This window comes from Gopherus evgoodei, chromosome 2 (genome assembly GCF_007399415.2).
Source record: "Gopherus evgoodei ecotype Sinaloan lineage chromosome 2, rGopEvg1_v1.p, whole genome shotgun sequence".
NCBI lineage: Eukaryota > Metazoa > Chordata > Testudines > Testudinidae > Gopherus > Gopherus evgoodei.
Window position 1 is genome coordinate 4,870,259 of NC_044323.1, and position 27,190 is coordinate 4,897,448.

Here is a 27,190-nt window from a genome sequence, read left to right on the forward strand (position 1 = left end):
CACACACACACACACACACACACACACACACACACACACACACACACAGTATTGCAATGGAAGAAAACAGAAACAGCTGTGGACAAATGAAAGGGCTAATGTTACCACCATAGTGCAAGTCCCATGAGCCCGAATGTGTAGACTCTGAGAATCGCTGCTGCAGGTCATGTTTTCACAGTGTAGACATACTGTAGCGATGTGAGACTCACCCCTGTTGCGCCTCCTGCTGGTCTCCTGGGGAATTAGTATTCCAGCCATTGGAACACCATCTGCAGGCCAAGACACTTGTCGCTGGCCCCATGTCCCTCCTGGACCCCGGTGCCCCACTCCCTTGGGTGCTGTCCTCTGGCAGTACCCCCACTCTCTGGGCTCCCCTCCCAGGGGAATCCCCACCCTCTATCCCCACCTTGCCTCAGTATTCACTGCCAGGCCTCATCTAGCCCCCATACTCTGGGGCAGACTGCAGTCCATATCACTCGTCATCAGCAAGGGGGAGCTGAACCTGCTGCCTCCACCTACCTCCGGGCTGTACCCCTGAAAACCTAGTACCTTTTCAGGCCTTTGGCTAGGCCTGCAGCCTGGGGGGTTTCCAGGCAGGAGCTCCCCAGATCCCTTGCCCTATTCCCCAGCACTGCTCTACTCCGATGCCTTACTCAAGTCCCAGGCAGCCAGGCCCTTCTCTCTCTGCACCTAGAGAGAGGCTGCCTGTGCTCCTGGCCTGCAGCCTCTTTAGAGGGCCAGCTGTGGCCTGATTGGGGCGTGGCCCAGCTGTGGCTACTTCCCCAATTAGCCCAGGTTTTCCCCTACCACAGCCCTCTCCCAGGGCTGTTTTACGCCCTTCAGGGCAGGAGTGGGTGGCCACCCCGCCACACATACCCTTCGGTCGCAGTAATAAATCCTTCTTAGAACAGGAGTAACTCCATTTTGCAGTGAGTTTGTTTGAGGTTTGAGTAGACACTTTGAGGTTTGAGTAGACACATTACTACTCCTCTTTTGGCAGTTTATGACACTACTATCCCACACTGCATCGCTTCCCTTCTGGACAGGCCTGTCGCTGTGCCCTCCAGTCCCAGCAGGAGAAGAGTCACTGAAATGCAGACACCTACAAGACACAATCAGAGCAAATGAAGAAGAGGGGGAACTCCCGGAACTGGTTCTGGTACTGAAGCAAACAAAGGCACGCCAGAAGAAGTACCTGAAGACAAGGGACCAGACCAGGACCTGTAGCAATGCTCCCTCTACTTGCCCAGGCCATGAGGAGCTGGAGCACATATTTATAGTGATGCCATCGCTGCACCTAAGAATGATGCTGTGTTGCCATGTCCTGCAAACCACAGAGAATTCACCATATTGATAATACCCTTTCAATCAGTTACAGGCCCTTTGCACCATAGTCAGCTCACCAGGGGATGGAGAGGAAGAATGCTTTCAAGCATATCACTTATGGGACTTTGCGATCGCTCCTTAGTCTGGCCAGGCCTCAGTTCCATCAATCTTAAGTTTCCACCACATTCTAGGCTAATTGTTTTATTCAAGAAATATGACGTTAAGTAGGTTATATGAAAGAGAGAAGGTGAGTGAGGTAAATTCTTTTAATAGCCCAATTTCTGTTGGTGGAAGAGACAAGATTTTGAGCTCCACAGAGCTCTTCTTCAGGTCTAGAAAAGGTCCCATAAAAGATTACCTCACCCATCTTGTCTCCTTCGTATCATAGTACAGACACATTCACAACTTCACCTCAAATAATTAGGTTCTGTGTGAACTCAGTATATTTATTTTGGAATAACTTGGCTGAAAAAGTTCACTGAGGTACAGCTCAGCCCATAAATGGCCTAACATTTCCCCAAACTCCCTCGTATCAATTCCTAATCAAATCAATACATAAGTGCGTTTCCTTGGTTACAGGCTGCTCGTCATCCAGGACTGCCCCAGGCCTCAAAGTAGAAGCACAATACACCCCTTATCCTGTCACCGTGGCCTCTTGAGGCATTTTGCTGTGGTACCCTGTCTGGCTGCCTGTACTGTTCAGAAAATCTCTCCACCACACACCCATCATCCAAACTCGCTCTCTTGCTCACACAGGTACTTACCCTACAAGGATGAGAAGCATCCAGTGCTGTCACGAGGCACCACCACATTCCCTTCTATCTCCCAAATTCACACTCCACCCACACTAAGCAGCTTCTTTCTCTTGTCCAAGGGCCCAGTGAAAGGCTTCATAAGCCAGGAAAACAGAGGGGTAAGCTGGGTTTCCCAGCATGACAGGAGGAATCATAACTCTATTAAAGTCCAATGTGGTCTGGAGAGCAAACATTCCCTCACACGTCCCAGCAAACAAGACTGAGCTTCTAAAAATCCGGGCAATATGGACCTTTCCTCAGGGGCGGCTCTAGGTATTTTGCCGCCCCAAGCACAGCAGGCAGGCTGCCTTCTGCAGCTTGCCTGCGGGAGGTCCTGGGTCCCGTGGATTCGGTGGCATGCCTGCAGGAGATCCACCGAAGCTGCGGGACCAGTGGACCCTCCGCAGGCATGCTGCCCAAAGCAACCTGCCTGCCGTCCTCTTGGCAACCGGCAGAGTGCCCGCCGCGGCTTGCCGCCCCAGGCATGCGCTTGGCCTGCTGGTGCCTGGAGCCGCCCCTGCCTTTCCTGCTCAGCCTTCAATATTGCTGGTGACCAGTTAGGCCTTGTGGCATCATGGAGAAATATTCTTTCTTGTTGATAAAGTCTTTGGTCTGGTGTGCATGACAAAGAACAGGCACTTGTGTCCCATCGCTGACCCCTATACAGTTCAGGAACCCCGTCCATGCAAATCCATCAATAACCTCTGTTGCATTACCAAGCTTTACCACCTGGCTCAGTAGCCCCCTCTTAATAACTTTGCACACCTCCATGACAACAGCCCTGAGAACTGAGCTACCAATTTGTGAGTTACCGTCTGGTTGCAATGGGGGGTGGCGAGCTTCCAGATGGGGATGACTACACACATCTCCATGTTGAGGGGAATGCTCATGCTGGTGTTCTGCCACTGCAGCTCTGAGGTGAGCAATGCACACGTCTCCCAGAAAGCGGTCTTTGTCATCTGAAGTTTTGCTGCCACTGCTGATTGCCCCAATTCTGCCTCACTACGCTGTCCTACCAGTCACCGCTAGCTGGCCAAGCCCAGAGCCAGCCAGATAAATGCTCTGCAGACATAAATGCTTCATTTCATCCCCCTGCGCCTCTTCTACTTGTAGGATATCACTATGTCCAAAGCCCTGTGTGCTACTGAGCCAAATCCATCCACCTGGCTGACTGTCAGTGCACATGCATCATCCTGTTTGTATTAATGACTGCCATGACCACAGCGCTCAGCAGCATGTCCTCAGTGCCCTCTGGAACTGGCATTGGCAAAGTGAATGGATGCCAGGAGAGGAATCAGGGGAGTTTCTAGTTTGACCCCCAACCCCAGAATTCCTGTACATTCTGGTCGGCATCACACAATGCACTGTGAGAAAAATAAGATTGCCACCGGACTGGTGTTTGACTAGCCTGGATGTTTACTTATGGATTTGCCCTTTACCAGGAAAATAATTTAATCCGCTGTTTGTTTTTAATGTGGGTATAACGATTTGCATTAATATCACACTATATGGGGAGATCTAATGTTAAAAGTTTCTGCGTCCAACTAAAGATGCTGCAGTGTTCCTAGTTCCGCAGTTTAAGTGATCACTGATCACAACTATTGAAAATACAGCAGCTGTCTGCCCACCACCAAGCACACCACGTGTGTTTGTGAGAGAGGGTTTGAGTCACGTGACAGGTGAGGAGATGTGAGATTTTACCAATCTCATCGATATGTGTTATCTCTCTAGAATGGGGGTGGGTTGGCTTGTAGCATTGTCTTGTGGTTGGGATTGCAGTGGGCTTGCCTTGTGTGTGTATTGGATGAGGTGCGGTGCCAGGTTGTTGGCATTTCAAAAATAGTAACCCTAGAAAAAAATCTCAGAGCACAGAGCTGGGTGGTGGACCATTGCATCATGGGATATCTGCACCAAATGCTGATGGGCTAGTTTAAACAAGCACAGAGCCTTGTGGATGCCGCGATTAACGAGGAAAGCACCCTGCGTTGGCATAATAAACAGATATATTCAGTACCATTAATTTGCTCTATTTAGAGCAAACACACAAATCCAATGTAACATCCCTATGTAGACAAGGCCTTCTACAGAAACATTAGATCTTTTGAGATTGGGGGTAGAATTTAGGATGGCGGGTGAAGCCTGAGTAGTATGCACATGGGTGGAAGAAAGACAGATGCAGCTTCCGGAAAGAGACACCTGAGGAAGGTGAGCAGAAAAGGTGAGGTAGGGTATGCAGAAAAGAGCAGAAGACAGCTCTGAGGCAGGGGACCCAAAATTTGCTGGCATATGCACTTCACCCACTGTGGGCTGGGCCCTCACAGCTCCCAAGCCCTTAGTACTTTTGAGAAAGTGTCCCTAAAAAATTATTTTCAGTGCTTGGCAGCCGAACCAAGAACCTGTTGCCCAAATAGCCTGGAAGGGAAATTCCACCCGACAGAGGCTGAGTTTCACGTTTTTTATGTCCTGGTGTTGCAACAGCGAGGGTCTACAGCAGAGGTCACTGTTTCCTAATGGTTTGTTGGCCTCCCAAGCTCATGGTGGGGAAATGGCCAGCATGTCAGGTTATGTGTAACCAGAGCGAACAGAGTGGGAATGGCAGCATCTTTGTTATAGTTATTACCCTGCATTCCCTGGAGAGGCGTTAAGGCCAGGTAGGCTCAGCCTGTGTGCTTACATTCATGCACGGCATGCAGGCGTGAACATACTCACAGCTAGGCAGCCATTCCCCTGACTGCCATTAGAAAGGAGTGACCCAATTTTTGGGAGGGGCTCTGGGAACTAGAACACGATTGGAAAGTGCATGTAAGTGTGTGTGTGTTGGGGGGGAACACAAGACTATCAGTGTCCCTCCCCCATTTTTGTTTGAATGGCACCTTCCAACCAGTTCTATTGAAAATCAGCAGGTTAAAATGGGACTGGGGGTTAATGAATGATGCATATTATGGGGCACAAGAGTCCTTTAATGAGCTGGACTTGCTAGCACAGATCTGGGGAAGTGTTAGAGTAAGAGCAGAGACAGATCTTAACGCAGCCATGTTCTCTGGGCAACAGTCACAATTACTGTATAAATTGTACCAGCCCCTGGGATAACTGGGTCTAGAACCCCAGTTTTTGGTCTCTTCTATTTGCACAAAAGGATAACTCATTGGTTAGCACTATTAGTGGGCCCTTTAGCTTTCTTTGTGGGTCCAGCCATTAGATTGGGGTGTCAAACATGCAGCCTGCAGGATGGATCCAGCCCTCATTATATATTTATTTAGTCTATAAGATATATTCAGATTCTCCACAATCTAAGCTTTCTTTCTTCCTTTTTAATTTAATTTAATTTTATTTAATTTAATGGTGTCTGCTTGAATTTGCAGACAGCCTGAACCAATGGCTTAATCCATAGCAAGGGAGATTTAGGTTAGATATTAGGAAAAAACTTTCTAACACAAAGGTAGTTAAGCTCTGGAATTGGCTTCCAAGGGAGGTTGTAGCATCCCTGTCATTGGAAATTTTTAAGAACAGGTTGGGCAAACACCTGGTAGGGATGGTCTAGGTTTACCTGGTCCTTCCTCACCACTGGGGGCCTGGATTTGATGACCTCTTGAGATCCCTTCCAGCCCTACATTTCTATGATTCTAAGGGCATGTCTACACTTACCTCTGGAGCCATCAATCCAGCAGGGGTTGATTTATCACTTCTAGTTAAGACGCAATAAATCAACAGCCAAGCACTCTCCCATTGATGCCGGTACTTCACCGGAGTGAGGAGTATAGATGGAGTTGACAAGGGAGTGGCAGCAGTCGACCTACTGCAGTGAAGACACCGCGGTAAGTAGCTGAAGTTGACGTACTTAGAATTATGTTAGTCACATTATTCACGTTATTGACGTAGCTGAAGATGCACAACTTAGGTTGACATCCCCCCGACCCCCCAGTGTAGACCAGGACTGTGACTCAGAGGTGTGACCTGTCCTGTTCACTTTTCAGCTGATTGGTTTAACAGCATGAAAGCCCAATGATGCCACTTCAGTGTCAACATTAGCTATTTAATCAGTGATCATTCTGGTGGATGGAATGGGGATGGGGTAGGAGTGTTTAAAAGGGAACTGGATAAATTCATGGTGGCTAAGTCCATAAATGGCTATTAGCCAGGAAGGGTAAAGAATGGTGTCCCTAGCCTCTGTTCATCAGAGGATGGAGATGGAAGGCAGGAGAGAGATCACTTGATCATTGCCTGTTAGCTTCACTCCCTCTGGGGCACCTGGCATTGGCAACTGTCGGTAGACAGATACTGGGCTAGATGGATCTTTGGTCTGACCCGGTACGGCCGTGCTTATGTTCTTATGTGAAGCCCATGGGGTGTGCATTGGGAGTTGCTACAGGGAAGGAAATGCAGGGGAAGGGCAGAGAGGAGACACAAGGATGGGGAAGGAAGAGAAAAAACAAAGCAGATACCATGGAGCGCTAAAGGGGAACAGAGTTTTCTCACTGAGTGGTGAATGTAGCAATAAAGCACTGAACAAATAATAACTGTGTGTTTAATTAGTACATAAAGGCGAATATGGTCCCTTTGATCACTGTCCAGATTTGCCGCTGAGGTCAGTGGGGTTTCGGCAGCGAACTGTGGGGAATATATAATTCTCGGTTTATACCCCAGCCCATTGACACGGAATGTGGCCCAGTCCTTTGAAGGAGTTTGACACCCTTGCATTACAGGGTAACATGAGACTCACTCACTCATGTTCCCAAAGCTTGTAGGTTACAACAAGAGCTGGTTGGAATCTTCTGAATATTGATTTTTCAATGAAAAATCACACTGAAATTTTGAATTTTGGTGAAAAAAGAACAAACCGAAATATTTTGACTCCATTTTAATGCATTTTTTTCCCGTGTCAACATTCTGATAAAAAAGGAAACATTTTTTTTTACATTTTAGCTCTGTTTTCTCCTGATTTTTGGCCATCTCTAAGCACAGACAGGCAGGGAAAAGATTGCTTTTTAAACTCTTTGGACAGTTGCAGGGACCTGTAGTTGCACACACAGTTATTACAATTGCACATGCAAATTTGGTCTCTGTGCTATGGATGTGTCTTATCCAATCGTGCATCTCATTGACTGTTTCTCTGTGTATATTGCATACGATATATTTGTTAAATGTACAACTACAGGCATGGAGGAATTTGTGGATCAGGCCCCATATAGCTATCAAACTTGGACACTTGAAACCAGTGTCTAGTGGTTGGCTTGTGTTGGACAGAGTCAGCTTGCTGACTCAGATGAGACCCTATCATGTAAACCATTACATGAGCGTATAAATAGTTTTGTAGTTAAGACATTGGACTGAGACAAAATAAATGTAGGGTCTAGAAGTGGCTGAAATTTTACAAATTCACATTTTGACAAAAAACGACAAATTCTTTTCGTCCTTTTTTTTTTAAAGTTGTATTTTCTGACCAGCTGATTAAAATTTTCTGAAATTCAAAATGACCAGAAATTATTGATTTTTTAAAATTTCATCAGAAAATAAATTTGGGGTGAAAATGTTTGTGAATTTTTTGTATTCCTACAAAAATGTATTAGGTTTATTAGGTTCAAGTCCTGGCTCTGCCACACACTTTGGATGTGATCTGGGGCAAGTCACTCTTTCTCTGCCTCAGTTTCCCACCTGCAAAAAGGAGGTCAGAGGCCTTCTTTTGTTTGTCTTCTCTATTTAACTGTTTGCTCTTTGGGGCAAGGAGTGCCTCTTATTATATGTACAGCACCTAACACAATGGGGTTCTGACCTTAATTGGTGCTACTGTAATACACATAATCAATTGAATGTTGTAGATCTTTGATTGTGAGGAGGAGATGGCTAGTTTTGGTAGAAGCAGGTGGAAGATGAAATGTTTGTTGATCAGGGAGAGAGTGGCGGAGGGGAGAGATTTAGGAAAATCTCCTCTTCTCTAAAGCTTTTTTGAGCCAAAAAAAAGGGGGAGGGAGTTTGAGTGTGAAGCTGAATCTCGGAGGTTGAGTGGGATTCCTGAAGAAAGGGGGTTCTGAAATGTCGGGATTTCACTGGACAGAGGATTAGGTTAGGCAATATTCCCCAGTCAAATAAGAGGCGGTTGAGACTGTGCTTTTAATTAAACTGAGCAAAGCTAGTTAACAGGAATTACATTCCTGCACAGAAATCTGGTCAAGAGATTAGCCTGTGTTACAGATCTGGCAAAAGAAGAGGGAAAACAATCCCTTCTCTTTCCCACGGTGCTGTCTTGTGTCCAAAGCTTGGGACCCAGGAACGCCAGGTTCTATTTCTTGTGAGCAAATTACTTTATCTGTCTGGCTCTAGTGCCCTTTTCTGTAAAACAAAGATCCTTCCTTTGCCTGTAGTGGCCATTTAGACTGCAAGATCACTGGGGCTGGGCTGTCTCTTCCTGTGTGTCTGTATGGCACCTCGTGCAATGGGGCTCTGAGCATGATCAGAACCTCTACGTGCCACATTTAAATGATGAGTGAAGATCTTGCCAGGGCTTTGCTTTAGTACTTTGGAGATGGCTAGTGGCAAGTGCTCTCTAGGCAGTCACTCATGTTCCACTGATGGGTTTTTAAGTGTAATTTCCTGCTTAGTGCACGACCCTGATTCCCTCTAGGGGCCTCGTTCTAGTGTCTGTAAGCAACAGCCTATCACTTCCTCCCAACTCAAGGAGCTGTCTCTTAGCTCAGGGGCTGGAAGCCTGTGCTTGTGATGCTCAAGATGTTGCCTGCTAATCTTGGTGATGACTGTAGTATCTGGGTGCGTGGCCATGGTCCCTTGCACAAGGACTAAGACAGCATGAGAAAGTCTTTGAGAGATACTGATATGCAGTAGCACATGATGTTTGAGTCAGAAAAAGCAGCCACGGTGATAAAATTAAAACTGTTCCATCCCACGTAGATGAAGATGAAGAGTCAAGCCATCATTTCAAAGCACAAAGATTCTGATAAAGAAGGCAGGGGGTGATGGGTAAGGATAGCATTGTTTATGTAAGCGAGCTGGGGTTCAACTGAAATCGAGTTAGTTGGCAACAGTGTTGCCAACTTTGACGAGCTGATCGTATCTCATGATAGTTTGTGTTTCAATTGAACTGCTCCAGCTTCTGGTGTCATGTGATTCTGAGAGAACCTCAGCTTTCCTTTTAAAAGCAAGTATGTTCCTATCCCGCAGGGTTGCAGAGAAAAGGAGTGTGACTTCCTTTGCACCCAGGAAATGACTTCCTGTGCACCTAAGTATGACTTCCTTTGCACCTTGAAAATGCAACCTGAGTATAACTTAAAGGCACAGACATACCTAAAAAGGAAACAATTTATTATTTTTAAAAAACCTCAGAACTCTCAAGCTGACTTCCTGAGTTCTGGAGCCTGACTCATGATTTCGGAACATTTGGGTTTGGCCTGACTGCCAATCTCAAATTGGCTGGCAATTGGCTTATCACAGTCTAGCTTATTGAATTAAGCTCAGCTTCTCATAGACTCATAGACTCATAGGTCAGAAGGGACCAATATGATCATCTAGTCTGACCTCCTGCACAAGGCAGGCCACAGAACCCCACCCATCCAATTTTATAACAACCCCTAACCCAGGACCGAGTTATTGAAATCCTCAAAATTGGTTTGAAGACCTCAAGCTGCAAAGAATCCACCAGCAAGCGACCCATGCCCCACGCTGCAGGGGAAGGCGAAAAACCTCCAGGGCCCTTGCCAATCCGTCCTGGAGGAAAATTCCTTCCCGACCCCAAATATGGCGATCAGCTAAACCCTGAGCATGTGGGCAAGACTCACCAGCCAGCACCCAAGAAGGAATTCTCTGCAGTAACTCAGTTCCCATTCCATCCAACATCTCCCCACAGACCACTGAGCAGACCTTTCTGGTGGTAATCCAAGATCAATTGCCCAAATTAATGATCCTATCATAACATGCCCTCCATATACTTATCAAGCTTTGTCTTAAAGCCAGAAAAGTCTTTTGCCCCCACTACTTCCCTCGGAAGGCTGTTCCAGAACTTCACTCCCCTAATGGTTAGAAACCTTCGTCTAATTTCAAGTCTAAACTTCCTAATATCCAATTTATACCCATCTCATTACCTGTTTGGCACCAGCTCTTCTGGTCATGATAGGCTTTTTGTCTGGCACAATTCACTGACTCCTGGAAGGACAACCCATGACCAAGCCATCCCACATTCAAAACCGTTATTAGGAACATTAGAATGGCCATCACTGGGTCAGAACTGAAGTCCATCCAGTCTAACTGGGGTCCACACCTGATCCTTCAGATGACTGTGAAAGAACCCTGTGTTAGGCAGTTGGGGTTAACCTGATACCCATGAAAGTTTTATCCTAAAACAGGGCATGTCTTCACTGCGGAGGTAACCTGAGCTTTTACCCAGGTGCCATCTATAGGCCTTGCCATCCACACACAAAACACTCACCGGAGTTTGGTAGTGCTTTCAACCCAGACTCACTGGCTCATGTGGGGCTCTAGGCTAAAGCCTGCTTTCACTTAAGCTGGAAACCCACCCACTTTGCAGCGCGGATGCAGGTGAAACCACTCAGATGCTAATAGTCCTCCAATTGCCTTCCCACAATTCCCCCATGTGCCCAGAAGGACAGACAAATTCTCTCATAAATCACTGGGAAAGAATCACAGAGTGGCTCAGCTTGCTGCAGCACAAAGAAATCAGCACAAAGAAGTCCTAGCGACACACACAAGAGAGCACAGCCCCAGTAAGTACACAGTAGATCCAGGAGGGCTTTGCAGTGGGGTTAGATCAACCAGGGGCTCAAGCCCCATTGCCAGTCACCAGGGGCAGCTCGAGGTATTTTGCTGCCCCAAGCACGGCAGGCAGGTTCTCTTCAGCGCTTGCCTGCAGGAGGTCCCTGGTCCGGCGGATTCAGCGGCCCACCTGCGGGAGGTCCACCAAAACCGCGGGACCAGCGGACCCTCCACAGGCATGCCGCCGAAGGCAACCTGCCTGCCGCCCTTGTGGTGACCGGCAGGGTGTCCCCCGTGGCTTGCTGCCCCAGGCATGCGCTTGGCGTGCTGGTGCCTGGAGCCGCCCCTGCCAGTCACCCAAGTTCACTCTGCAGTGAAGACGCATCCTGGTAGATAGAGATTGGCTTGAGCCCTGAAGCACGAGGTTTAACATCCCTTCCAAAATAATATGAACTGACGGCAAAAGTAGCTAATCTGGATTCAGGTATAGCAATAAATGAAAAACAATTGTTTTTAAAAAAATCAGCGCAAGAGAGGCTCTTGCCAAAGCTCATTTGAACGGAAAGCTGTTTTGAAAGTGACTCGGATATTTAAGTTTGACAATTAGCAGCTGAGCAAAGGAAGTCACCCTCCTCACGCCTTTTCCTTCTGGGCCTAATGTATCATTCAATAATCCTGAGGCAGAAAGCAGAGAAGGGGCGGCTGAATTCCCAGCCAATGATGAAGGCCACACCTGTGGGCAGGAGCAAAGAGTGACTAATGTGGAAAATAACAAGCATGGCAACATTTCAACAGTAGGCCCAATCAAATAGGAGCAAGTCATCTTGACTTTGTCTCCCTCCTACATGTTGTGAGGAAGCTGCTCAAAGTCAACAGAAGGATCTACGCTGCATCTGCTCCGGCTGCTCTCTGCCTGCTCAAGAGGGAGATGGGTCACCAGACAGGAAAAGTTTTATGGCAACTGGGAGAGTTGGCTGGGGAGGAGTGGAGTGAGGAGGCAGTGTGCCTTGGGTGTCCAGGAAGGAGTGTGGTTATGGGTGGCACCTGGCGTTATGTGCATTGGGATCTAGTGGGCAGCATCTACGACATAATGAGGTATGGACCTCAGGCAGTTTGGATAAGCCAGTGGGTACCGAAGTGTGGTTGCTTCTTTGAACCTTGTTAGGTTGAGTTCAAGGGTGCAGTGGATGCCATTAAAAATCTTGACACCTGCTGCCCTGCCTCAGCCATGAGGCTTGTGCTCTTTCCTGTCCTTAGTGCTTTCCAGGGTTTCCTGTCTCTTTGGCCCCTGTGCGGCGCGGTACGTATCAGAAGAGTTGTGCAAAGCCTGATGGGTTCAGTTTGGCAGAATCCATGTGATCCTCACTCAGGCAGGTTCACCCATCTCCTCCCCGTTTTCAAACAGGCCCCAAATATCAAAGTCAAACTCAGTCTCAACCACGGCATGTGGGATCGGAACCAGGGGCGTGCACAGGAATTTAAATTTGACTGCTTTTGGAGAGGGGCATGTTACAGCAGCAGCCGGGGGCGGGGTTAGTGGCTGGGATCTGGGTCAGCGGCCAGGAGCTGGAGCAGCAACCAGGGCTGGGGCTGGATCAGTGGCCAGGGCTGAGGCAGCGAATGGTGTTCAGCCACCGAGGCTGGAGCAGTGGCTGGGACTGGGTCCGGGGCTGGAGTAGGAATACATATTTTTTCAGATGAATATTGGAGGGGCCTGTGCCTCTACTTGCTCCCCCTTGTGCACACCCCTGATCAGAACCATTGACCGACATGGGCTTGCTCCAAAACCGGAATCTTGGACCCCCCCGGGAACTGGGAGGTCTGGGCCTTTTCTGAACCTAGGTCTCCACAGTCACTTGGAAATTGGTGCTCTGGGCCTGCTTGGAGACTGAAACAGGAGCTTGCTGTGGAACCAGGACTCTGGATCTGTTCTAGCTGACAGGGCAGGTGCCACAATCTTGTGACTTCCTGCTGCTGGGCAGGGGGTGAAGACAAATGGCGTCTGGATCGTACATTGATCGGGACGTGGGACAAAGGGTAAAATATCGGGACAGTCTCGATTTTATCGGGACATCTGGTCACCCTCCGCCCCAGTCACACATGCACAGAAGCAGCGCTGCCCTCTGTGGCAACACTGGAGGCGTTTTGTCTGCTGAAGCACTTACTTGTATTGACAGCGCTCCCGGGCCCCGGCTCGCCCTTCCCACTGTCTGGGTTTGCTTTTCAGACGTTGGCTCGAGTGCAAACCTCTCGTCCCCTCTTCCCCACCCCCGATGAGATCGTCTCCCTGGCAGCGGGGACAGGCTCCTCTGTTTCTCCCTCCTGAAGAAGTGAGTTAATCAGAAATTAAAATATTGTGGGCCACTCCCCTTCGGGCCCCACGCCCCTCCCGCCAGGACCACTGAGTATAAATCATTTTCTGTGGTCGGCAGCTCAGCTGGAAAAACTAACAAAACGGGTCTATAATGTCACCAGCATCTAATTTGGTGGATTTATGGCACTGGCTTTAAGCACTTGCTGCTTTACAGCGTGTGAGTTCACTCCCTCCCTCCAGCATCCAATTTTTATCCCTGGGACGAGGCTGTCCGCAGACTCCTGAGGGCAGATCTTACCCCCTCAGAAATTAGGAGCTCTTCCTTCTGCAGTGTCCTGCTGTCTTCTCCTCACCTTGCCCTTCTGGCCAGCGAAGACACAGTTGCAGCCGTTAAGGAATTACTCCCTATGAGGCAGGCAAGTGTGGTAGCAAGTCAGTGGCTTCTTAGAACCTGAGGCTGTTACTGTGATGCACTCCACTGCAGTTTGGAACTTTGCAACAACAGCAGGGTCTTCCTGCTCCAAAAGCATTAGCCTCTCTCACTTGAGCTGAAGGAAGATCTCTGTTAGCAGTACAGGGCCTGTAACACATAGTTGAGTCACTCTGATTCTGTCCAGAACAATGGCACATACAGTATACACACTAGTCACTGCTAGGTTTCAGAGTAGCAGTCCTGTTAGTCTGTATCTGCAAAAAGAACAGGACTATTTGTGGCACCTTAGAGACTAACAAATTTATTTGAACATAGGCTTTCATGTGCTAAATCTGAGTTATCAGATTGTTAGTCACAGTTTACAGCTGGGAAACTGAGGCACAGAGAGAGCTCATGAGTGATTTGTTTAACAACACACAGTGGGACTAGAACCCAAGTGGTCCTGACAGCTCTATTCTTGCTCTAACCACTAAACTAGCTGCCAATTTAGTGGAAGAGTAAGTAGAGATGTTGTGGGCGATGTGGAATGAAATCACAGACCTCTGAATAGGGTGAAGGAATGAATAACTCACCAACCCAAGCGACAGCGTTGCTTTGTCTCTCTGGGCTAGTACCTCCTGGAACCAACTGGGGTCTGGTTGCCTAAAACACAGGACTTGACATCAGGAGGCAAGGATCAGGTTTCTGGTTGTGACCTGGGGAAAATCATGTAGTCTCTCTGTGTCTCAGTTCTCCAGTCGTAAAATGGGGGTATTAACAGTTCTCACAGAGGAGAGCTTCAGAGATGTTCCAGTTCTGTTCCCTTCAGCATCTGAAGGGTCCGGCTAACTGCACTCTTGGGGCTGCAGTGCTTTTGAAATAGCCTCTCTTGGGACATTGGCGTGGCTGGCTCTTCCGCTGGGACGAACCTTGATGCACAAGCTGAGTGTGAATTGATGCGGTCATTCCTGGCCAAGATATACAGTAACACATCTCTAGTTTCAGAGTCCCAATCAATATCTATCAAATAGAGTGGTTTAGGGCGTGAGACTGTGTCTCCCTCTAGTGTCCGGCCCCACTAATGATAACTGCCTGCTCTTCACATCTAAAGGAGGTATAGAGGCTGGGAGCAGTGCTTTTCAGTTCTCCTAGTCCCAGGAGGGGCACCTCACTGAGCCACATGGAGTCCATGGGCTGATCCTATGCTCATTTCCCCCAGGCTAGGATTTACACAGCTGCTGCTGAATCAGGCCCCGTATCTCTGCAGCTGTAGATCATTAGCACTCCCCAGCCAGTGGTTGGGGGCCTGCAAACCTGGACAGTGGCTATTCATTCTGATCAAATTTCAATGGATGTAGCAAAAGCTTGATTTCGGTTAGCACCGAGGCCCCCGGCTTTCCTGAGCTCCTCAAAACTGCTGTCTTCATGCACGTGACCTGAGACATGCGTTTGTTGACTATACTTGAATTCAAGCAATGAGAACACCAGCTTTCCAAGCTGATCATAGAATCATAGAATATCAGGGTTGGAAGGGATCTCAGGAAGTCAACTAGTCCAATCCCCTGCTCAAAGCAGGACCAACACCAACTAAATTATCCCAGCCAGGGCTTTGTCAAGCCTGACCTTAAAAACCTCTAAGGAAGGAGATTCCAGCACCTCCCTAGGTAACCCATTCCAGTGCTTCACCACCCTCATAGTGAAAAAGTTTCCCCCAATATCCAACCTAAACCTCCCCCACTGCAACTTGAGACCATTACTCCTTGTTCTGTCAAGGAGAAACTGCCGGCACTCTCAAGGAATCTGGATGCTCCCATGAAAGGTTACTGGCCACTGAAACCTGCTGTCTTTCCTCAAGCAAAACTCCCATTGACCTCAGTATTTGGCCCCACCTGAAAATCAGCATGTGCATATATGTATACGCTCTTGACTGATTAGGTTTCCATGGTCTCAAATGCAGGCAAATTGGCTCCCTTTCCAATCCTTTCCCTTAAAGATTTGTATTCTAGACACACATATGTTTTCCAAGATAAACATACATTATGAGAGAATTATGGCCTGCCTTGCAGTTCAGGAAAGGAACGGCGGCTCTGATTTACATGCTTTTCCCCTTGCTGTAGAATTTTAAGCCGCTTGCTTCTCCCCCAGATGCCCGGCTCATGGAATCTGCCAATGTTTCATGGAAAACTGGGGAGAACATTCTCTTTCGAGACAAATCAGATTGTGCCGAACTCCACACAGCGTGTCTCTGCTCCTTCCTTATTCTAAAGACCTGGATATAGAGCTGCAGGGATGAGGTCCCTGAGCTCAGACTGTGGGTTCAATTCACAGCTGTGACACAGACTCCTAGTGTGACCTTGGGCAAGTCACTTGAGGTATGTCTACACAGTCCACAGCAGCGAGTCTCAGAGATGGGGCCCAGGCTACCACACTGAAAATAGCTGTGTAGACCATGTGGCTCAGGCTGGAGTTTGGGTTCTGAAGCCCAGCTCCTTCCTAGGCTTCACAGCCCAAGCCACAAGGTCTGCACAGCTGTTTTAGTGCAGTAGTTTGAGCCTCGCTAGCCCGGCCCAGACTGGAGTGTGGGGTTGGGGTATGGGCTTACCTTGGGTGGCTCCCAGTCAGCGGTGCTAAGACAGGCTTTCTCTCCCACAGGCACCACCCCCTCCCAGCTCTCATTGGCTGGGAACCAGTCAATGGGAGTGCAGAGTCGGTGCTCAGGGCGGGGACAGCGTGTGGAGCCCCATGGCCCCTACGCCTAGGAGCCAGACCTGCTGCTGGCCGCTTCCAGGGTGCAGTGCAGTGTTGGAACAGGTAGAGACTACCCTGCCTTAGCTGGGCAGCACCGTCAATAGGACTTTTAATGGCCCAGACGACGGTGCTGATCAGAGCCACCATTATCCAATGCCTTACATTCCACGACCCAGAACTGGGTCATGACCCACAGTTTGAAAACCACTGGACTAGATGACCTGAGCGGTGCTTCTAACCATATGGTTCTATGATAATAACAACAATCGGGACGCTCCAGAGCCTTATTTAGGCATATTTGAGGCCTGTCTCTATGAAACGGACTCTGCATTTCTGTTCAGTTTTGGATTATGGGGGATGGGCATCACCAGTCCAAACAGATATTTGTTTAAACTTTCAAACCATTTCCAAACCCGAAGCCTAATTAAACAGCAGTAAATTACCAATCAAAAACTTCTGCCCTGGAAAAACAGAGCAATTTCCCCTTTCTCTCCCCTGGAACAAACCTTCTGAACTGTATCTAACGAGCGACCGAAGAATTATTGAGGATGCTAAACAGTGGAACTCTTGTTCTGAAACAATCGAGTGTGGGGATTGAGGAGTGTAAATCTGAATGAGTGAATAATGAACGGCCTGACTTTTGCATACAGCTCTTTTCTGAATACAGACAGCTGCTTTGCCTTTACGTCAGCAGCATATTCTGCCATTCCAGGTGACCTCGAATCCATGGTGAGTGGCAGCTTGATGGTCTGACATTAAAGAAAAATATGATAACATAAAAGGAAAGTAATTCATTAAGCAGTAGCTAGCTGTGCTACATAGAGGATAAATTGTAACTCATTCCTAATGATGGACAGATTCTCAAAAGTGACTGTCTAAAGTGACATTCCTAACTCCATACTTAGGCAGCTAAATAAATAGCCTGATTTTCACAAGTGCTGAGCACCCAGCTGCTCCCAGAAGTTGGCTGACTCAGTATAACTTATAGCGTCAGGTACTGGTGTCAGGAGATAGCCCAGCTAATTAGGCTGTGTGCTGATGAGCACTGGAGAAACTCTCTGTTATGGTGGGCCCCCACATGGCAGGGATGAGCAGGCATGAAAGTAACTTAAAAGTCTTACCGGTACGGGGGCCAACTCTGGGCTCCCAGCAGGGGCGGGACCTCAGGCAGAAGGGGCAGGGCCTTGGATGGAAGGGGGCGGGGTTTGGGTCAGCCTCTCCCAGCCAGTCCTTCAGCGCTGCCCGGCCCGCACTGCCCAGGGCTCTGGCCGCGATTTAAAAGGGCCTGGGACTCTGGCCACTGCCATGGTTTTAAATCACTTTTAAATCGCTGGGCCCTGGGGCAGCTGCCCCTTTTGCCCTCCCCCTCGGTGGCCCTGGGGTGGGAGAAAAACGGGCAGCAACGTTAAAGCGCTTCTGTGGCAGCACTTTAACGTCTGCTGTGTACGGGCCCACTTTCACCTTTGGGGACGAGCATGGATTTGTAGGGTGGTCTGTGGAGTAGCAGGATATACGTAACCAAACATTGGAGACTACAGAGTGTCAGATTCCATCTTTCTTGTTCTTTCCTGGGTTTTTTCCAGTCTTCCGTTCTGGGTGCACTTTACCCTGATCTGCTTGGATATGACCAATGGAACAGGGCAAGGGAAGAAAGGAGAATGGGGCCTCTGAGTTGGAGGGAAGAGTAAGATCTGATGATCAGTCATTTTCATTCATAGAAGACTGGCAGCCTCCTGTCTCCAAAAATGTTTTTTCTTCCTTTACCAATCCCTTATCTCCACCTTTCACTTCAGTCTCAGCCACTATCCCTGCTCAATATCTCATCCCGAATCAGGCTTAAAACTCAGAAAGTGAATTCCTGCTACTCAAAACGACAAGAGAACCAAGCACAGCAGCGGTTGGGCAAGGGCAGATTTTGCAGGAATTGTTTTCATGTCCACGCATCAAGCAGAACCTTCTCCTCTCCAATCTGTTCTAGTCACCTCCTCGGGCAAAACTCTCATTGACTTCATTGACCTTCACTCATCCAATAGACCCAGTTCTATCAGCTGTATTCTGATTCTATTGTCTCTCTGCTGCATCTATCATCCAACCATCTGTCTTTAACATACGCCTCACCATGGTACCAGGGAGCATAGACATCTAAATTAGGATTGGTTGACATGTTCTTATCAGAAGTATTTTACAGAAAAAATGAGGTTTATTTGAAAATTAAATTTTTCATTAAAAAGAACCCACCTGAAATGATTAAAAAAAAACATGTGTTGAGAATTCATTCTTTGAAATGTACATTTTTAAATAGTAGGAAAACTCCCACTTTGTCTATATTTTACTTTCCTGTTTTTTTTCAAACCCTGGCAAAAAAAGTTAAAAAGTCAGAGAAACTGAGGGGAAACTCCCCCCTCCCACACACACACTTCTCCTGACCTTTCTTATCCTGCCCCCTCTTGATTTCCCCCACACGGGAAAAACGACCATTTCTTTGTGTCAGCAAGCTTAAAAAAACCTTTAAATTGTTTGTAAAGAAATTAAAATTTTAACTTTGCTTTTTGAAAAATGTCATTTTGAATTTTTCAGTCAAAAAAGTGAACAATTTTGAACAAAACAAAAAATAGTTCGCCCCCCATTTAAAGGAAACCCCCCACACACATTTTGACTGACTCTAATTCAAGTAAAGCAAACGTGCAGCCCATGAGACATAGTCTCCTGGATTGTTTACCCAGAGCGATCAGAGGCCAGGTGTTCATTTAGGCCTATCTCTAGCCCAAACAATGTTTGACCTACTCTCGCTGAGCGCCATAATGAATTTCACTATGGTTCCTGCATGCTGAGACCCATTGTAGGTGGGGCCTTTCAGAACAATGGAATGTCTTCTGTAGAACAATGGAAAATTCTTCCAAAAAACCCAAGTTATAAAAAGGGATCGGATTTTCCAAAGTATCTGAGGAGGTTAGGCTCCCGGCTCCCACAGACTTTCAATGGCAGTTAGTCAACAAACTCCTTTAGGGGCTTTGAGAATCCCACTCTAGAATGACAAGAACCCAAAACAATTCCCTCAAAATGCTCCTTGACCTTTGAAAAAAGAGGCAGCTTGGTTTTGTGAACGGGACACTGAACTAGGACCCAGGAACCATGGGGTCTGTTCCTGCTTCTGATAGTGATGTGTTGTGTGCCTTGGGATAATCACTTTACCTCCCTTTTGCCGGTTTCCGCTCTCATCCTTGGTCTGTTTTGTCTACTTGGATTGAGAGCACTTTGTGGGCATGGACTGTCTTTTACTATTAGAGCAGGTTGGAAAAGCTGGTTGTTTTTCCCATGGAAAGTTTTGACTTTTTGGCAAAAAATCAAAACCCGAAATATTTCAACTGAGAATCAAAATAGTTCAATTTGGAAATGCCACAGCAGTGCCTCATGCCACAGCAGTGCCTCATGGGATATGTAGTTTGGGTGCCTCATTCTCCCTTTCCCCATTACAGATCACACTCCCTGATTGGACTACATCTCCCATGGTGGACCACAGTCTCCCTTCTTGATGAGAGGTGCCGCTGCCCCTGCCACGTGCATCATGGGAGTTGGGAGAGCTGGAGAGCCTGGCCCACAGGGGAAAATGGAGACATGAAGGCATTCAAACTACAGGACCTATGGGGTATTGTGTCAGCATACCTGAATCAAAATAGTTTGGTTTTGGGGCTTTTGAATTTTTGACAACCCCCCTCCCTCCCAGTTGTCTGCACAAAGCAGACACTTTTTTTGGTGGGGGGGCGAGGGAGGGAGAATTGGATCCAAACCCCAATGTTTTGTGAAACAGTTTTTATGGAAACTTTTTGACCCACCTTACTTAGTACATGTTTGTACAGTGCCGAGCACAATGGGGTTGTGCTCTGGGTTGGTGCCTCTAGGTGTTACTGTTACACAACTAATGAACAACAGCAGGAAAAAGAATGAAAGAATAAAAGAGCCTGAGAAATAGAGAGAGGCAGAAAGAGAAAGCACGTCGGCGGTACTCTGAAACCCATCCTTGAAGAGCACAAAAGCCTGGTTGTCTAGTGTTTGCCTTCTCGCCAGCCACAGTACTATTTTTCACGTAAGCCAAAAATTGTATCCTTTCCCTCCCTGAACAATACAACTTATCCTGTGGGGGGATCTCGCTGTGATTCCTTTTATGTAGATGTGAAAGACAGGCCAATCCTTCGTGGCTGTGGTTTGATGCCTTGGTGAGTGGAGATAACGTTTTGCTGCTGAAAGGCAAGAGGGAGATGAAAGGGGATAAAGACGGTAAATACTCCATTAGGAATGGTGAGGTTTGGTATGTGAATGATAGCTTCAAAGGAGCTATTGTAGCCTGTACTGAGGTCAGCAATTTGTCCCTGCGAAGTGTACAGCTATCCGTTGTTTGCCAGCTGTCAGGAGACCCATCCTACCGGGTTCCCTGAAGAGAGAGATCAAAATCAGCGGCTGCGACTCATTCAGCAAGCAAGCATGTCATCAGAAGATGTCCTACATGAACAGCACAATGGATGTTCCCTACATGAGTGCAGAGGAGTCTAGAGGGCTACTGCTTCTTCACAGAAGCTTTCTGGGATGTGAATTTACTATTGAGCAAAGGCTCCAAGGTTCAAATTGCAACCATTAAGCCCTGTTGTCAACCACATTAGAAGTTCACCTGAGAATTTCCAAAGAAGTGTTTAACTGTACAGCCTCCCTCAGATGTTATTGTAAGTGTGGGACCCTCAGATCCAATTCACCAATGTGTCCCTCCGTGTTTACACTGTCGCCAGTCAGCTGGCTTCTGTGTAGTTACACCAGCAGATAATTAGAGTAACACCGTGGTGAATCAGGCTCCTGAGTTTTAAATTGGCTAAGTTTCTATACATGGGAATCATAGGCCATGCCTGCACTAGAGATATTAACCGGGCTAGCCTCCATGTGATTCCCCCCAGCACGCCTGAAACACCCCTCACACCCACACGGTACAGTGCTCCCAGCAACGTACATGTGTGTTAACACCACGTGCATTAGATTTTTCATCAAGTCTAAACACTACATCAGTCTGTACCAAGCACATGTGGATAGAGATTGGGGGTGTGATAAATTCACGCTACCTCAGTCTCTGCCCATGGCAGCATTTATAAATTAAGCAGGATCTGATTTAGTTGGTTCTTGGAGGGGAGATCCTTTCAGAACACCCATGGTGTTGCAGAAAGTATTAACCATATAGTAGGTGGAATTCTTTCTGGTGAGCTGGTACTAGTCTTCACATGGGACCAGATCCCCATTTGGTGTAGATCAGCATAGCTCCACTGAAGTCAGTGAAGCTAGGCAGATTTACACCAGCTCTGGTTCTGGCCCATAGCATTATGCTAAAGATGCTGGGTGAAATCCTGGCTTCTTGGTAATCCATGTGAAATTTATTGAGGATTTGCATGGGGCCAGGATTTTACCTCCTCTCTTTCCATGTAAGCAACCAACATTACCAAATAAAAGGCCTGCTACAATGGGGGAATGTGGGTTTCAAACCTGAGAAAACCGAGTTAAATGTCCATCCTTTCAACAGGCCCGGACTCAGACATACAAGGAGGATGTGGTTTTCTTTAGGTTGATTGTTGCTCTGTTCTCAGCAGGATAGTCAGTCTTGCTGATTTACCAAAGAAGAATGAAATCCCCAATCTGAAACGTAGACATCAAACTGTGACACACCTCTCGAGGGGGCCAAAGACTGCTTGGATACTGTACAGACTCCTTGATGCTGTTTTTTTGGTGTGTGTAAATTTATGATAGATGATTCAGAATCTGAGATGGTGTTTATTTTCCTTTTCCTACACTACTCTGTGCTGCCTTTGTTCCAGGAAACATGACATAGCTGTTATTGCTAGAAACGAGTTTGCTGCCAGGGGATTGCATTCACAACTGAATTCTGAAGGAATTCCTGGCACACCTCCTTTATGGAGACATTGCCTTCTCTCTTGCAATACTCGTTGGCCTGTGTGGTCTGACCCGGGAACTTTCACAAAAAGCCAGTGGGAGGACAGTTAATATTGGCTGATCATGACTGGGTATTGGATGACCGTATGTTTTATCTCAGCAGTTCCCAGACTGTGGGACGCGATCCCAAATGGGGTCATGCCATCACGGTGAGCCCTAGTGTGTGGAGGATGCCATTTTGCACCGCACAGCGTGACCTCACTTGTACGGTGGGTGTGAAGTGATGATGCCTGGATGACAGCCTTCCGCTCTACAGAATGGCATGCTGCACACAGCATGACCTCCTATGCACCATAAGTATGAGGTCATGCTATGTGGTGGACGTCATTCTGTAAAAATGGCATCCTCCATGCTGTCTGTGGTTCCAGCAGAAAATAATTAATTGTCATGCCGGCAAAAAGTTTGGGAACCCCTTGTTTTTTCTCCCCTCTCCACTCTGATGAGTCCCCCAACGCTCCATCTTGCCAGAGAACAATATTCTGTCAGCTTCGGAAGAATTTATAATCATGGGCCAGATTCCTCACCAGTGTAAACTGGCATAGCTCCATTGAAGTCAATGAAACCTCATTCCCGTTGGTATAAATCGGTTCAGCTCTATGGAAGTCAATGGGGTCAGATCCTCAACTGGCGTAAACTGGCTTAAGCTCCACTGAAGTCAATGAGGCCAGGCCTGAGTTAGTGTAAGTGAGCACTGCTCCACTGAAGTCAATGCTGGTAGATCCTCGGCTGCTGTATATCCGCTTCTGACCTTTGCAGAATATTGGGATTTTAAATTGATTTAATTTACATTTTTAATTTTAAAAAATTGGAAATTTTATCAAAAAGATTATCAGGCCATCAAAAATGCCATCACAATGACGTTTACAACTTACGGCTGGTTTTGAGAAAACAAAACATCTTGTTAACCATTTGTAGCATTTTGGATGACATTTTCAAAGCGGTCACACCATTTTGTGGGAAAAAGGAAAAAATGGACATGAGGTTGACAATTTTTTGCCAAAAAGGCCCCTTTTGAATTAAAAAAAACTTGTTGTTCTAAAGGCTTCAGCCAGATTTCCAGGTGGGTATGTGGCCAGTGGAATAAAAAGATTAATAGTGATATGGCAAAAAAGAGGCTGGTGTGAGGAATAGTTGAACTAAAGTTGCTTCATCTGACCACCTTTTTCCCAGGTAAAGCAAAGCAATGGGTACTGAACTGTTTCCTCTCCTGTGCTGAGGTCGAGCAGCTGTTCAAAAGCAGACTGCAGTTTAAGAGTTAGGCTAATAAGGGAAGACAACTTTGCTCAGTCAGAAATGAATAGGGGCAGTTGGTGTTAGCTATGGAAAACAGCCCATGCTGAAATTTGACCTAGACACAGTAGAGAGACTAACACTCCTTCTGTTGTGGAACAAGCATGAGATCTTTAAAGGCAACATTTATTTATTTATTTAAATGTCATTGGTACAAAAATGAAGGCCGTCAAAAAATTAATCGCGGTTAATTGCTGTTTTAATCGCACTGTTAAGAATAGGCTACCAACTTACATTTCTTATAAATATTTTTGGATGTTTTTCTACCATTTCATATATACTGATTTCAATTACAACACAGAACACAAAGGGTAGAGCACTCACTTTATGTTATTATTTTTGATTACAAATATTTGTACTGTGAGGAAAAAGATAAACAAAAGAAAGCACAATTTACAAGTTGAAGCATGAAGGGGCGTATGAACGTTTAGCATATGTGGTACCTAAATACCTTGCAATGCCGGCTACAACAGTGCCATGCAAATGCCTGTTCTCACTTTCAGGTGATGTTGTAAACAAGAAGCGGGCAGCATTATCTCCTGTAAGTATGAATAAACTTGTTTGTCTTTTCAATTGGCTGAACAAGAAGTAGGACTGAGTGGACTTGTAGGCTCTAAAGTTTTACAGGTTTTTTTTTTTGAGTGTAGTTACGTAAAAAACTAATTCTACATTTGTAAGTTGCATATTCACAATAAAGAGATTGCACTGGAGTACTTGTATGAGATGAATTGAAAAATGCTATTTCTTTTGTTTATCTTTTTACAGTGCAAATACTTGTAATAAAAATAATAATATAAAATGAGCACTGTACACTTTGTATTCTGCATTGTAAATTAAATCAATATATTTGAAAATGTAGAAAAACATCCAAAATATGTATAATAAATCAAAATCGGTATTCTATTATTGTTAACAGTTTGATTAGGAAGCCTGCTAAACAACCAGTGGGGCCCCTTGACGATCAAAATACAAAAGGAGTACTTAAAGACAATAAAGTGATTGCGGAGAAACTAAATGGATTCTTTGTTTCAGTCTTCACGGCTAAGGATGTTAGGGAGATTCCCAAACCTGAGCTGGCTTTTGTAGGTGAGAAATCTGAGGAACTGTCACAGATTGAAGTGTCACTAGAGGAGTTTTGGGAATTAATTGATAAACTCAACATTAACAAGTCACCGGGACCAGATGGCATTCACCCAAGAGTTCTGAAAGAACTCAAATGTGAAGTTATGGAACTATTAACTAAGGTTTGTAACCTGTCCTTTAAATCGACTTCGGTACCCAATGACTGGAAGTTAGCTAATGTAACGCCAATATTTTAAAAGGGCTGTAGAGGTGATCCCGGCAATTACAGACCGGTAAGTCTAACGTCGGTACCGGGCAAATTAGTCGAAACAATAGTTAAGAGTAAAATTGTCAGACACATAGAAAAACATAAACTGTTGAGCAATAGTCAACATGGTTTCTGTAAAGGGAAATTGTGTCTTACTAATCTATTAGAGTTCTTTGAAGGGGTCAACAAACATGTGGACAAGGGGGATTCATTGGAACTAGTGTACTTAGATTTCCAGAAAGCCTTTGGCACGGTCCCTCACCAAAGGCTCTTACGTAAATTAAGCTGTCATGGGATAAAAGGGAAGATCCTTTCATGGACTGAGAACTGGTTAAAAGACAGGGAACAAAGGGTAGGAATTAATGGTAAATTCTCCGAATGGAGAGGGGTAACTAGTGGTGTTCCCCAAGGGTCAGTCCTAGGACCAATTCTATTCAATTTATTCATAAATGATCTGGAGAAAGGGGTAAACAGTGAGGTGGCAAAGTTTGCAGATGATACTAAACTACTCAAGATAGTTAAGACCAAAGCAGATTGTGAAGAACTTCAAAAAGATCTCACAAAACTACGTAATTGGGCAACAAAATGGCAAATGAAATTTAATGTGGATAAATGTAAAGTAATGCACATTGGAAAAAATAACCTCAACTATACATACAATATGATGGGGGCTAATTTAGCTACAACAAGTCAGATAAAAGATCTTGGCGTCATCGTGGATAGTTCTCTGAAGATGTCCACACAGTGCGCAGAGGCTGTCAAAAAAGCAAACAAGACGTTAGGAATAATTAAAAAGGGGATAGAGAATAAGACTGAGAATATATTATTGCCGTTATATAAATCCATGGTATGCCCACATCTCGAATACTGTGTACAGATGTGGTCTCCTCACCTCAAAAAAGATATACTGGCACTAGAAAAGGTTCAGAAAAGGGCAACTAAAATGATTAGGGGTTTGGAGAGGGTCCCATATGAGGAAAGATTAAAGAGGCTAGGCCTCTTCAGTTTGGAAAAGAGACTAAGGGGGGATATGATAGAGGTATATAAAATCATGAGTGATGTGGAGAAAGTGGATAAGGAAAAGTTATTTACTTATTCCCATTATACAAGAATTAGGGGTCATCAAATGAAATTAATGGGCAGCAGGTTTAAAACAAATAAAAGGAAGTTCATCTTCACACAGCGCACAGTCAACTTGTGGAACTCCTTGCCTGAGGAGGTTGTGAAGGCTGGGACTATAACAATGTTTAAAAGGAACTGAATAAATTCATGGTGGCTAAGTCCATAAATGGCTATTAGCCAGGAAGGGTAAAGAATGGTGTCCCTAGCATCTGCTCATCAGAGGGTGGAGATGGATGGCAGGGGAGAGATCACTTGATCATTACCTGTTAGCTTCACTCCCTCTGGGGCACCTGGCATTGGCCACTGTCAGCAGACAGATATGGGCTGGATGGACCTTTGGTCTGACCCGGTACAGCCGTTCTTATGTTCTTATGATTAAAAACTGCAATTAATCGTGATTAATTTTTTAAATCTAGTTAATTTGTTTTGAGTTAATTACTTCAGTTAACTGTGATTAATTGACAGCCCTAATAAAAATATAATGCCCCCACAAGGCTCTAGGACAGAGGTGGGCAAACTACGGCCTGCGGGCCACATCCGGCCCACGGGACTGTCCTGCTCGGTTCCTGAGCTCCCAGTCAGGGAGGCTAGCCCCCGGCCCCTTCCCTGCAGCCGCAAAGCACCACACTGCCAGTGCTCTGGCTTGCTGCTCCTGCTGGGCAGTGTGGCAGCATGGCTGGCTCTGGCCAGGCCACGTGGCTACAAGCTCCCGCTGCTCTGAGCAGCATGGTAAGGGGCCGGGGGGGTTGGATTAGGGGCAGGGAGTCCAGGGGGACAGTCAGGGGACAGTCAAGGGATAGGGGCTGAGGTTGGGTGGGGCAGTTGGATGGGGCTGAGGTTCAAGGGGACGGGCAGGGGATGGGGAACGGGGGGGGGGTTGGATAGGTGTGGGAATCCTGGGGGGTGCTGTCAGGGGGCGGAGGTGTGGATAGGGGTCGAAGCAGTCAGGGGACAGGGAGCAGGGGGGTTAGATAGAGGGTGTAGTGCCAGGAGCCAGTTAGGGGCAGAAGTGTGAGTCAGGGCAGTCAGGGGACAGGGAGCACAGGAGTTGGATAGGCATGGGAGTCCTGGGTGGGGGGCCTGTCTGGGGGTGTGTGTGGATAGGGGTCGAGGCAGTCAGGGGACAGGGAGCAGGGGTGTTGGATAGGGGGTGG

At 46.6% G+C, this 27,190-nt stretch overlaps 1 protein-coding gene across 3 annotated transcripts in view; it reads left to right on the forward strand.

The window, feature by feature from the left end:
- SNAP47 (synaptosome associated protein 47) overlaps positions 1–27,190 on the forward strand; it is a 118,851-nt gene that overhangs the window by 87,623 nt on the left and 4,038 nt on the right. The window contains exon 5 of one of the 3 annotated variants that reach the window (XM_030549847.1): positions 19,789–20,034. The exons of the other annotated variants lie outside the window; for them this stretch is intronic. Within the exon in view, the coding sequence (XP_030405707.1) occupies positions 19,789–19,845 (57 nt within the window). The 3' untranslated portion in view covers positions 19,846–20,034. Of the gene's footprint in view, positions 1–19,788; positions 20,035–27,190 lie in introns of those variants that run through there. 3 annotated transcript variants of the gene reach the window in all.